Here is a 13,604-nt window from a genome sequence, read left to right on the forward strand (position 1 = left end):
ACCACTTTTGGTTATCGTATCCTCTGTTAAATAGTTAACTTTTTCTCCAGCTATAAGGTAATTTTCTATTTCGGAACGAAATATCGTAAGATTTAGAAACAAAACTATAATTAAAAAAACTAAAAACTTATATAGTCGCCGTGTATCCTGTTCACAAGCTAGGTGCACGTCATTCTTGCTATTATCATCGTTGCTAATCTTTTCCTTTCATAAATTGCCACTTGGTGTTCACCCTCTCCCTTAAGCTTATCAACATGTTCTTGATCAAAAATATCGAGCGGTTTTATAACTGACAAACCTCTTTTTTTCAAGAGGTCTGTCATTTCGACGTTAAACTCTTCCAGGTAGTTGAACTCGCTATGTGTGACAAGTAGGCTGATGATTTCGAAAGAGAGGGCGACCGCGTCTGACGACTGTTCTAATGTCGATAGCCTTCTAAGCTCTTTCCTTGTTAACGTGTAAAACCTGAACACACAAACAGGGTTAACTTTGAGTAAGTACTTTAACAGTACGGCAAAACGATACTTGCATGGCTCATCTGACATGACACAGCTAAACACAAGAGCTCCTTGATATAAAGCTATACTAGACTTCTCTGAGTCTGAGCTTAGCCAGTTGATCAAAGTTAATGGCATTTGAAGTGAATTATTTAAAGGTACCAACTCATCTTCGAAACCGATTTCAAGTAGCAAAGTAGATAGTTGTTCAGGACTCAATACCAAATGCAGCAGAAAGAGGTAACAAAGATAATCTGAAGATTTTGGATCGGATTTTCTTTCATAATATGTATTCTTGAAAAGAACTTGTAAACAATCTAACGCGGCTGCTTTCACAACAGGGATAGACAAACCATTTGCAATGAATCCAAGGATAATATGTGGAAAATTGTCTTCGTTCCAAATGCATCCATTGTATGACTCTAACTCTACAAGAAGAGTGGCAGCAAATTTTCTCGATTCCATTAATTTCCTTGCTAAAGATTTGCCATTAAAATCAAGTTGTAAATGTATTGTATACAGTTGCTTCAAACAGCTCACCATAAACAGAAGACCTCCTTCAAATAATAACGGGTGGGGAGATTCAACACATATGGTAGCCAGCCAAAAGAGCTCTTTCATTAAATCTGAAGTGGGATCTAGTCCTTCAACGATCTTGCTATATGTGAAGATATGCGCTATAATAATGAACATTTGCTCATCGTCAACAATTGGCTGTGCGAAAACTTTCATAGTCTCCACCAGGAGTTCTTTACAAAGAAAAAGAGATGTGTGCGATTTGCTCATAATACCCAAAATCATCATGGCTCTCGCAGAGAAGAACGATCGATGACCAAAAATCGAATCCATCAAATACTTCTTATACTTAGTTTCCCATTGTGCGCTTTCAGAAATAGAACCATATTTCATCAGTAACATAATGTTTTGTGTGAAAAGGTCTAATGTCCCGAACTTACTTGAGAAAGAGGAGGCATTGAAGTTTGGCAAAATTTTGCCCTTTCCTTGGCTAAAACCAGAAACAAAATTCAACTTTTGACGGGCAAAAGTTGCGCAGACCATATCTAGATTCTTTCTGTTGCCATCAGGCAACGATTCATTATTGGTTAAAGAGTGGCAAACATTCATCAATAGCTCATACAACGAAACTCGTATTTCAGTGGGACCAACATCGATTAACAAAGACACGACAAAAAGAATTTCTGGCAAATACATCTGCGAAAGTAACGGTGACTCGAAAAATATCGAAACGCTGATTTTCGATAAAATAGTAAGCTCCGACCAACTATGCGAGGAAGCCTCCACCACAAGAGAGGGTAAGAAAGACTTGATCATATCGATTAATTTCTCTATCACTTGGCAAGCTATCTCTGTTGTTGGAAAACTGGTTAGTATCGAGACGGCTTTCATCCAGTCCCTGTTTTCAGAATCTCTATCCAGCGCATGGCTTACTATTTCTTCAACAATGATATTTGTGAGACGACCATCCAAAGCCAGTAAAAACCAGATTTGCTGAAGGTAAGCTGTCGTAAAATTTGGCTCTTTTACCGTCAATCTGATCAAACTGTAAATTATACGTGAGATTGTCTCTGGACCTTCTTCGTCATTTGCCAAATATACATGTTCATATAAGTTTGGCACCCAATATGATAGCGAAGAAACAACCGTTGGTATATGTTCTTGAGGAATTACATTATTTTCAAGACCTTCCAGCATATACTTCCATATATATGGAGTTAACTCGGTCGATGATTCCGAAAAGGCTTTGAATATTAGAGCCAAGAACGTAGTGGTATCGTCTGGCACATATGTTTCTGGGGATTTGTGAAGTCTAGTCCCAAAATCCAAGCCGAATGCTTCTTGTGTTGCCACAAGAAGATTGTAAGATATATTCTTGACGAGATCGTCCTCGTTGAATAGACCTACAAGGATTACCAGTGATAAATGTGATATAATTTCACCGACTTCTTTCACATTAGGGTCAGAAGTGTTAACTGCAGAAGAAGACAATGAAAGTGATACGTCATTTGAAAAGTCTGTGCCAAATTCTTCTTCCATCTTCAATTGGGCATAGTAAAACATTTTCACAATTTCTAGGAACTTGGGGCTACAGAAGACTAATTTCTCTTCATTGTCGAAAGTTAAAGTAAATTCTGAAGAAACACCAGTAGTACTAGAGACATCAACTGAAAGTAAATCTGATATCTTATAAACATTGTTAAATTTAACGCTTAACGAATTGTCCATAGCTTTGTACAACTGAGGAATTTCGTGGAGGACTTGGAAGTACTTGTTTCCTATTTTTAACGAAACAGGGCAAAATTTCTTCTTTTCCTTATCGTAAAGAGTAATTTCATGCAAAGTAACTCGTACATCCTTTAAAACTTCAGTACTTTTTCCACTCAATCCTAATGATTTTATCAGATTTTGATCGCTACTACTATTGATGAAACAATGGGGAATATCACCCATTAAATAGGGGTTTTCTACCGTATACGATGCGGTCCACTGGTCCATAAATACTTTATTGACATTGAAATAATAGCATCCCATACAGTTATTTGATGCTTGTTCTGGTATTAGACTAAAAAATAGTGTAGTTAGCTTTTGAAAATTAGCTTGTCCACTATAAAACGTCGTACAATCGATAATGACATAGTGCTTTGTTGACCACATTCTCGCATATATTTGCAATACTTTATAAACCAGCAAATCCATCACGACATTATTGTACTGGGAATTTGTGAATGTTACAACTATAATTTGCATACCATCCAATGTCATCGATTCATGCACAAATGGTGCATCGTCTTCTTCTTCATTTAAATCCACTTTTTTAAAAGCATACCGACTCATAAATTCATATAATAAGGGGTATTTCTCTCGATTTTCGACGACGAAAGGGGGAATTTCATTTTTGATTTCCATCTGTGGCTGGCCCATTACTCCAAGTATTCTATTGTTGAATATAGCGGTTTCCTTTAAGAAGTTGAACTCACCAGGTAAATTTGATTCTTTGATGATTTCTTTTCGAATGCTGAGATCGTTAAGATAAAGGAACTTGTGCAGAAAAGAATAGTCAAAACTTATCGGCGTGGGATCTTTTCTCACATTAACGGTAAAGTTATCAGTAGGTATCTTGCATAATCTTGACAAGAATCCGAATATCTTATCACTACAGACCTTTAAAAATTCCTCTTTTGAAGCTAAAATATCACTTTTAAACATATTTTCTCTACCATTGGCTAGACTTTGGATAACTTTAGCTAATGTGATAAATGGCTTCCTGTCATGGGCATGCGTGACAATAATGATATTTTCTGAATCAGGGCTTACCAAAGCGGGCCCGATAAATCTCAAAAATACAAAAGATCCTACTGCAATGTACGCGTAGTCAGGGAAATTGACACTTGTAACATCATAAATAGTTTTACAGACATCGATTAACTCTATCGGGAAATCTCCGATAGAATTTGTGATTGCATCAATTAATTTTGTCATACTTTTTTCGAACAAATCTAACATATCCTCAGAGTTTTTGGATTCAGCTTTCATCTTTTCAATTTCAAACGACTCCTTATGGTCGACTATTTCTTGCAGGACAGGTCTTAAAGTTTTTATCAAATACTTGTTACCTCTAGACCTGGCATAAAGCGATAACACTCTGGTTGCACAACTGTTTCTTCTCAGTATATCATCTGACTTTGCGGCCCGTTTAATTTCTTGGCTAAGAAGTTCGGTGACGAGGATATGTGATGCATTTCGCGTCTCAAAAGCATTCAAGAACCCCCCAGCGTATAGATCTACATCGGCGGGTGGACAAGCCAAACTGCCAAAAAACGCGAGTATTGGATTCTTAATCACATATCTCAGCATATCGTCCACCGCCAGTGTCTTGTCCATTTCATGCTTCTCGGGGTTAACTGGATAATTTGACACAATATCAATGAAAACTCTCAAAAAAGCAATTCTGATATCCTTATTTGTAGAATAACCCATTGGTAAAGTAAACTTTAAGGAGACATCGACGTTAGCATTAGATAAGTTTGTTAGAGCAATGATTACATTTTCGTTAAGTATACTTATCTTATGCCTCAATGAAACCGGAAACTGGTTCAGGTCTGCACTTTTTTCTAAACCTTTTAACAGTATAGTGAAATGGTTACCAAATAATATTGTGGAGGATCTATTCCAGTCTTCTTTTGAACTCGAGGGCGGAACTTCTAGCGGAACGTTACGTGTCAGATATGCCAATGCTTTTGCGGATTCTATAGAGGTGTCGATATAAAGAAAATCCTCATCCCTCTTTTGTAAATCCATCTCTCTTAGTGGTTTCGACAAATTCTCAAAATCATAGTCTTTGTTGATGGACAATTTGAACCAACCAATAACTGATTTCAGCCACTCATTCTTCAAGTGGAAATGGTTTGAGATACCCAAGTTTGATTCAGAGTGCTCAAATGCTCTAAACATTTTAGACATTTGAATAATTCCCTTATAATACTTTGATGACAGCACCGAGATTTTTTCAACTATTTCAGTTAGTTTAGTAACGGCATCAAGTAAGTCGTTGAGAAAGAGCAGCATTGTTTTTTCGTCGTCGTCCCTCTTTAATATCGTTCTTATTATGATTATGATTTGTTCTAATAAGACGAAAGATGAATCCTCATAAGGCTTCGAAAGATCAACCGATGTCAATTCATTTATCTTTACTCTCAAATTATCAAATAATAAGTCAAAAGAAAGCGGATGCAATTCAGTGCTCAAAATATCTCTTGAATTTTCTCTCGTCAACAAATTTGAATTATTCAACCATTGGCATTGTTTTGAAACAAAGTAATTCATTTTTTTGGTAAGTTCAAATTTAAGTTCGTTGTGTATATCATAAACAGGATTTCGCAAGTCAAATGATGATCTGGTTTCATTATTAGTCGTGGCATTTTTATTTTTCTCAAACTCTCGCATGTCAGAAAGAATGCCTGACATCGATGCCAAAATGCCTGCAAGGCTTCTGAAATCAACCAATTCTTCCTGCGTAAGAGCTTTTGAACAACTGAAGTAAAACCATTTCTTATAAATTACGTCCATCGCGTCCAGAAGGATCGAATCAGATCCTTTAATGTAAGTCAAAATGTTATTCCTTAAACGACGTTGGAAAGCGACTGACCCTGAGGCAGTAAAATTGTCTTGGGCCATAGAATCTATAAAATCAATATTGTAAATGGAGTACTCGTCTAATGGCCCTACAACTTTTTGATAAAATCTCAGGGAGTGTAAAAATTCACAACACGATACCTTCAATAAACGCGGCGTATTTCCACGACTACAATATAGTGAAATAAAGATTCCGCTTCCAATAGCACCAACTAGTAAGGGCAACGTTAATCTTTCCGTCGTAATAACTGCCTGGACCAAATTGTGTTTTTGTGCTAAATTTGATAGATACGAACGAACTTGTTGAAATTTGACAATAATGCCTAGTAACATTTCTCTTTTGCCATTTTCTAGCTTCAGATCAAATAGCGAGGATGCGAATAAGGTTATAGCGTATGTACATAACAAGTAGTGGTCATTTAACACTTTTGGGTCAAGCTCATTATCGATATCTTCGAAAGCGGCTATATAACTTAACGGAATTTCAATAAAGGCTTGTGCAGTAACTTGTAGTCTTTGATTTGAATCTAGTATAGCCACAAATAGTGGCTTTATAATGTCTGTAAAGGTCTTTGGAAATTCAGCGTTAGCATTTGGACGAATAAACCAATTTGTCATTCTTTTAAAAATGCTAAAAATATTCATCATAATTCTTCGTGCTTCATCATTATCACTAAGCACTATTTTAGTATGCATAGGCTGTTTTAATTGTTTATCATCTGCAATTTTCTTTGACCTGTTAGGTTTTGGAGATTTAATGTTTTTCAAAATCGTGGGAGTTGTTGCCATTGAATGACTTGAAGCAAATCCAGCTCCAGTAGAAAGAATCGAGAGAGGAGAAGGCAAATCACCTTGTTGTAATTGCGGGGGAGAAGAATATGGACTTTGTCGTGATCTTTCTGAATCGTTCGGCGAAGCGTATCTCTTACTGGTAGACACTCCAGATAGCCTCTGAGATAACGGAATTGCATTATTGCTTTGTTGAGCTTCCAAAGAATTTGTCAAAACATTAGGCAAACTTAAATCAGAAGCGCTTGATCTGTTTGATAAAGTTGGCAAAATTGATTGAATTTCCCAGGATCGTGCGTTAGCAATATTAGTGCCTGAGTTGAAAGATAGTGGTGATTGTGAAAGGGAAGAGACCAATGAAACATCTGACAAATCATGATTAATGTTGGATGGTTCAGTCTGAATGCTGGCAGAAGTATCATAACTGACACGGTCGTCCTTGGTAAGTGTTCTAGCAGCATCAAATTGATCTAAAATATGTCCATCTAAGATTGAACCGATAATTCTAGTCACATTGTCATCAAAATAAGGGGTTGCCTTCAACAAAATATCCGCGATGATGCAAAACAACCTTTTCAGAGGAGCAGAAGTCTTTTCTGCAATATCTTCATGTAATTTTTTGGTACTTACTAGGTGAAAAAACACCCTGAACCCTTCGGTGTATAACGATATTTTAGGTAGGTCTATATGAGCTAGTTCCTTTTCCAATTGTAAATGTCTCAAAAATAAATCAGGATCTAATTGTAGACCACTTGCAAAAAACTCCAATTGTAAACGCCTATGAATAACAGGATTCCTTTCGGTACAGTGGGTAATGAAAGTGTTCGATGTTGCAGAATTCCAATTTGAACCAACCTCTAAGTTTTGACCCAACAGGTTAAATAGCCTCTTCGAAAAAACGACGGAACTAATATTTGAGTCAATTTGGGATATAGAAGAAGTCATTGTCATCAAGAATAAAACAGATCTGATAGAATCAATTAGCGATACATCTGAAACGAATTGTCCGCCATTCAAATTTTTCATTAAATATGTCAAAAACTTGACATTACGTTTTTTACCTTGTTGTAAAGTAAGTTTCTTTAAACCATGAGTAAGATGCTTAATACTTGGATTTTTCGATGCTGAGCCCCAGCCTGAACTACTGGAATCCTTAGAATTAGCATTTAAAATTGGTTCCGATATTTTTCTATATGAGTTTGAATTCATCTCATCGTACACTTCACTGTCCAATAAAGTCAGGACAATCAGAAACCTTAATACTGCAGTATGAGAAGACAATTCCGATCCCGTATAATTTGAATATAATTCCATGATATTTTCCATATAGTTTAAAGAACAATGTGCGTTCGAAGACTGTGGATTATTCACAGCTGGATGTACATTCGTATTTCCCATTAATGCATTTAACTTTTGTGAATTATCCCAAAGAAAAGAGGAGTTGTTGTCGTCGAGATTAAGCGATTTTCTGCTTGAATTGAACGATGAAATATCATCTAAGGAAAAAATGTGGTGTGGAATATTATTGAAATTAGCGTTATCATTGTTATTATTATTATTATTATTATTATTGTTATTGTTATTGTTATTATTACTACTATTGTTTGCTGTGGTGGTATCAGTACTTCTATTTAATACCGCAGTTGTAGTCGATGTGTTGATGCTTGGGTCCACTAATGCTGAGGCTATTGGAGACAATGGGTACCCCATGATATTCGGATTCAAGGGTGAACTTAGTGTTGCCATGGGAGAAGTAGGTGAGGTATCATTTCCTTGTGTGCATGACGGAATCGGAGAAACATTACCAGATACGTTCGTACTCGATTGCTTTGTTGATGATTTTGATACAGAGTTTGGACTGTTAGTGTTGTTACTATTAGTTTTTGATGAAGAGGAAGAGTGATGGATATGGTGGTGATGATCATTGTAGACGTTGGTTAATAATGACGATACATTAAAAGTAGAGTAAACGTTATCAAACAAAAGTGAAACTAATTGGGATATAGATGTTTTATCGGAAGTATTCAAGCCAGAATGCTCAGTACCTGAGTCTGAAGATGTTGCGTTATTGTCATTGGATGACACTAAATTAGTGTAGATTTTAACATATTCTTTCGGCCTAGCCATTATCCAAAATAGGAAAGCTTTGGAGGCATAATATAACAACAGGGAGTGAAATATGGTTCTTTTCATATAACTTGATAGATGCTGCAAAATATCTAAGTACGCCAACAAATTTTTGTTGGTCAAGTATGTGCAACCAAACAGATCCAAGTGCTGTACGACGCCTAATTCAGTAAGTGTGTGTGATATTAATAAAGGTGCTACAACTTTTGTCTTGACACAGTTAGTGTACTCTGCATGGTTGGAAGCAGATATAAACCTCTGAATATAATCTATTGTTAAATCTATTTTATCGGTATATGCTGGATAATTCCTCTTTTCCAAAAAATCTTGTGAACTGGGCAAAATGCTAGAACTTTGAATGGTGGCATTACCATAAAGATGATGAGACATATTCTGCAAGACYTTTAGGGTTCTCGTATTGAATTTCAGTTTAGAAACTTGGCATAATAACGCTATGGCTAAAGTCGGATCAATCATTGCATGCTTTGGTCTAGACGTATGGAAGTTCGGCCTATGGCTAGAAAAGCCTGGTTTATAGTTATCGTTTCTGATCTTCTTAAAGTCGTTGTTCTGGTCCCAGTAATACTCAAAAACATCACTTAGTAGTCTTAAAAGAACCAATACGGAGTGTGCAATATCATCGGTAATGTTATCAGAGGTGATCTCTTCATCTTGAACAATCACGTCGATCACTTTAAGTGTGTTATTAATGATAGGATTCAAATCTTTCGTTATAGCTATATTTAGAATAATGGACCTACACGAATTGAAAACCTGATCTGCCTCCACATCTGCATATGTCTTCAATTTAGATTCAATAGGGAGAATATGTAAAAGCCTATCGAAATAAAGATGTTTCGTTAGGGAACATTCCATGGGAGATGGTTTATTTTTCGGATCACTTTGACTCATTAGCGTAAGGCTTTAATCTTTCTGTTGGGCTGAATGGAACGGCTCTGTTTTGAAATTTTTTGGCGGTGATAAACTAGCTACTTGTATATGTATGCCTTTTATAATGTCTTATTCACGGATCGGAAAAATGATTTGTGTCTGATGCCAATCAATAGAAGGATCAGAACGTAAACGGGTGCCGGGGCTGTACACTTAAACGGGGAAAAAAAGACCAGTTAGTCTTCACTCCTTAACAGATATGTAAAACAGCACAAACTTAGTATATTGCACTTATATGAACAGCGTTCTTGTAGTACTTCTATACAAGGTTCATCTGTCCATCTTTCTACGTTCTATACATATCTATCTATATTGTATCCCTTTATGAAAAACTTTCAGGCGGCGTCGGCTTATTCAGAGGGTAATGCCAAAATTGTTCAGCCCAGGGCCATCGTTGATTTTAACTCTCTTTGAAAAGCCCTTGAGCTGTGATGGAGCCTTCTGCAACTGGTACAGGCAATAGTATAGTTTGTCGCTCTGGTGGCTGTTTAGCAGTATGAGCCCAATCGATGCGAAGAGCTTCTGTAGCAGTGATTCGTTGCAATACCTTGAGTGCGCCACGCAGGCTTGTGGAAGAACGATAAAGATGTAGCCTTGTGGCTTCAGGAACTCAATCATGCGGTGGCACATCGCACCACGGTCCTTGTGGTTCTTGACAAAATTCAGGACTAGGGAGCAGGATATCAAGTCGAATCTATCGTTTTCGCTTTCCGGTAGCGGTCTTTCCATGAAGTCTTGCTTTGCAACGCCTTCGTGCTTTTGTAAATCTATACGAACAACCTCTCGAAAGAGCCCACACTGTGATATACGGTTTTCTGAACTTAGCGAACCAATTTCCAACGCGATGGCCCCAGAACGGTTTCCTAACAGGGGTCGGGTCCATTTCTCGAGTAATTTGGATGTGTCTCCTCCACGTCCCTTCAACTGTCCATTTTGACTGGCAATTTGATAAGTTTCCAATCCGCCCAGCGCATCGATTTGATTCATTATATAACCAAGTAATGTGTACATTGTAGCGAGATCACATGCCTCTTTCGAGTTTGTTTCATTATTGACCAAGGAATGTAACTTTAACAGTTGTGCTTCCATAACTTCATTGAAGGCTTGTGATTTGCCGTCTTCATAATACTTGCTTAGATTTGCATTACCCTTAGTGCTGGCTAAGATAATCATATCATTTTTCTTCTCATTGGCCTCATCTAAACCCTCCGTAAGACATAAAAACTGGCATATAGATTCTCGTTTGTTAATTAAATGGTGGAATCTTCGTATTATCTTTCTCGTCTTTTGCGGCTTGATCACCCTCGCCACACTGTTTCCTACTTGCTTTCTCTTGCCAGTGATGCTCTTTGATCTCCTGGATTGCATTGCGATTTTCTAGCAATGCCGCTTCAACTACTGCTATCCTCAAGCTAAACTAAGCTCATCGCTTTTACAGTTTACTTTATTTTTTTCATCCTACGGAACCCGCAGCAAGTTCACTTCGGCAGGTTTTTTTTCTTCTGAAAAAGTTTTCCAGCGATGAGCTCACTTGCAATATCTATTTAACAAGCCTTTGTCGCCTTTAATTGTTTGAGTCTCATCATTACCTAGAGGTTTTTAGGCCAAAGAACTGTATCGCTGAATTTTCCATCATGGGTAGGAAAAGACTTCCTCAAAAGAAAAAGCCTGTTGCAAAGCCACAGGAAATGATCGTAGATGAATCAAAACTAAATTGGAAACCTGTAGAAGTTCCAGATACTCTGGATGATTTTGGTGGGTTTTATGGCTTAGAAGAAATCGATGGTGTGGATGTCAAAATAGTCAACGGTAAAGTAAATTTTGTCGCTAGAAATGATTCAAAAGTGGTCAAAAATAACTCTAAAGAAAAAACTGAGACTAAAAAGGTACCAGATGATACTCAATCTGTATCAAGTCCTGTTTTAAGTTCAGATTCAGAATCCGAGCTCCTGGAATTCAAGAACTTGGATGACTTTGAAGAAGGAGAGTTGAGTGCAGCTTCGTACTCCTCCTCTGACGAAGATGAACAAAATGAAGAAAAGGATGCTAATTCAAATGATGACAACAAGGACGAGGATGAGGATAAGAAGGACGTGGATGAAAAGGATGAGGATGAAGATGAGGATGAAGATGTCTTGAAGGAAAATGTCTTCAACCAAAACATTAATATTGATGATATTTCTCCTGTCAACCTACCAGAATGGACAAAGCTTGCTCCTCTATCAATGACGACTTTACAGAGTTTACAGAAGTTAAATTTCCTCAGACCAACAGAAATTCAAAAAAAATCTATTCCGGTCATTTTGAAAGGCAAAGATGTCATGGGTAAAGCCTCTACAGGTTCAGGTAAGACATTGGCCTATGGTATTCCAATTGTAGAGCAACTGGTTACTAATTTTTCTCAGAAAAACAAAAAACCTATATCGTTAATCTTCACACCAACAAGAGAACTAGCGCATCAAGTGACTGACCACTTGAAGAAAATTTCTGAACCGGTCCTAGAAAAATCCCAATACTCTATATTATCTTTAACTGGTGGTCTTTCTATTCAAAAGCAACAGCGTCTACTAAAGTACGACAATAGTGGTCAAATTGTTATTGCAACGCCAGGTAGATTTTTAGAACTGTTGGAAAAAGACGCCGACTTAATTAAAAGATTCTCCCAAATTGACACATTAATTCTTGATGAAGCTGATAGGTTGTTACAAGACGGTCATTTTGACGAATTCGAAAAAATTATTAAATATTTATCAGTGGAAAGGAAGAAAAGCAAAATAAAAAATTCTGAAAATGATAACGTGTTTTGGCAAACTTTAATTTTTTCTGCAACTTTCTCCATCGATCTGTTCGATAAACTATCTTCGTCTCATAAGGCTAGGGACCAGAAATTCAAAAACAATGAAGATGAATTGAATGCCGTAATAAACCATTTGATGAACAAAGTTCAATTCAACTCAAAACCAGTGATAATAGACGCAAATCCAGAGTCGAAGGTTAGCTCACAAATCAAAGAATCTCTGATTGAATGCCCTCCGCTAGAGCGTGACTTGTATTGTTATTACTTTTTAACAATGTTTCCAGGTACAACCTTAATCTTTTGTAATGCTATTGATTCTGTGAAGAAACTGACCGTATACTTAAACAATTTAAGGATTCCAGCTTTCCAAATTCACTCTTCGATGACTCAAAAGAATCGTTTGAAAAACTTAGAAAGGTTTAAACTACAGAGTGCTAAACAAAAGACAATAAATCATTCAAATCCTGATTCTGTTCAACTCTCCACAGTGTTGATTGCAAGTGATGTTGCTGCAAGAGGTCTGGACATTCCTGGTGTCCAGCACGTTATCCATTACCATTTACCAAGATCTACCGATATTTATATTCATAGATCGGGCAGAACTGCAAGAGCGGGCTCTGAGGGTGTTTCTATAATGATTTGTTCACCACAAGAATCCATGGGCCCGTTAAGAAAACTTAGAAAGACACTGGCTGCAAAAAACGGCGTTTCAGCAGATTTTAATACTAAGCCAACGAGTAGAAAGGCTATCAAATGGCAGAATACTGTGCCCTTGTTACCAATCGAAACTGATATTGTTTCCCAATTAAGAGAAAGAAGTAGATTATCTGGTGAATTGGCTGATCATGAAATAGCGTCAAACTCCTTGAGAAAAGATGACAATTGGTTGAAGAAAGCGGCCGATGAGTTAGGTATTGATGTCGATTCTGATGATGATGACATATCAAAAAGTAATACAGACTCTTTCTTATTAAAGAATAAAAATAGGAAAATACAAAAGACTATAAATAAGGATAAAGTGAGAGCAATGAAAGCTGAATTAAACGACATACTATCAGAGCCTATACGTAAAGATAGGAGACAAAAATATTTAACAGGTGGGTTAGTAAATCTGGCTGATAATCTGGTCAAAAAGAGAGGTCATAATACTATCATTGGCCATGAAAGGATGGATGCTTTAGAAACATTAAAAAAAAAGAAAAAGGGAAATAATTAATTATCAGATATTTGAGAAAATAATTTATCTATTTCACCGTTACTCATACATAACATATATAATTTTCTGACTTGCT

The 13,604-nt window shown here is 36.8% G+C and overlaps 3 protein-coding genes across 3 annotated transcripts; 1 reads left to right on the forward strand and 2 right to left on the reverse strand.

Annotated features, from left to right (window-relative positions):
• Positions 1-158: 158 nt before the first annotated feature.
• On the reverse strand, positions 159-9,476 carry IRA1 (GTPase-activating protein IRA1; the record flags this gene model as incomplete). Its single annotated transcript, XM_018364373.1, has 1 exon — positions 159-9,476. The coding sequence occupies one exon, from the start codon at positions 9,474-9,476 to the stop codon at positions 159-161; it is 9,318 nt and encodes a 3,105-aa protein (XP_018223174.1).
• A 393-nt stretch (positions 9,477-9,869) lies between these two features.
• BMT2 (25S rRNA (adenine2142-N1)-methyltransferase) lies at positions 9,870-10,883 on the reverse strand (the record flags this gene model as incomplete). Its single annotated transcript, XM_018364374.1, has 1 exon — positions 9,870-10,883. The coding sequence occupies one exon, from the start codon at positions 10,881-10,883 to the stop codon at positions 9,870-9,872; it is 1,014 nt and encodes a 337-aa protein (XP_018223175.1).
• Positions 10,884-11,149: 266 nt separating this feature from the next.
• MAK5 (ATP-dependent RNA helicase) lies at positions 11,150-13,528 on the forward strand (the record flags this gene model as incomplete). Its single annotated transcript, XM_018364375.1, has 1 exon — positions 11,150-13,528. One exon carries the CDS (start codon positions 11,150-11,152, stop codon positions 13,526-13,528), a length of 2,379 nt encoding a protein of 792 aa, XP_018223176.1.
• Positions 13,529-13,604: the final 76 nt, after the last annotated feature.

This window comes from Saccharomyces eubayanus, chromosome IV (assembly GCF_001298625.1).
Source record: "Saccharomyces eubayanus strain FM1318 chromosome IV, whole genome shotgun sequence".
Classification (NCBI taxonomy): Eukaryota; Fungi; Ascomycota; class Saccharomycetes; order Saccharomycetales; family Saccharomycetaceae; genus Saccharomyces; species Saccharomyces eubayanus.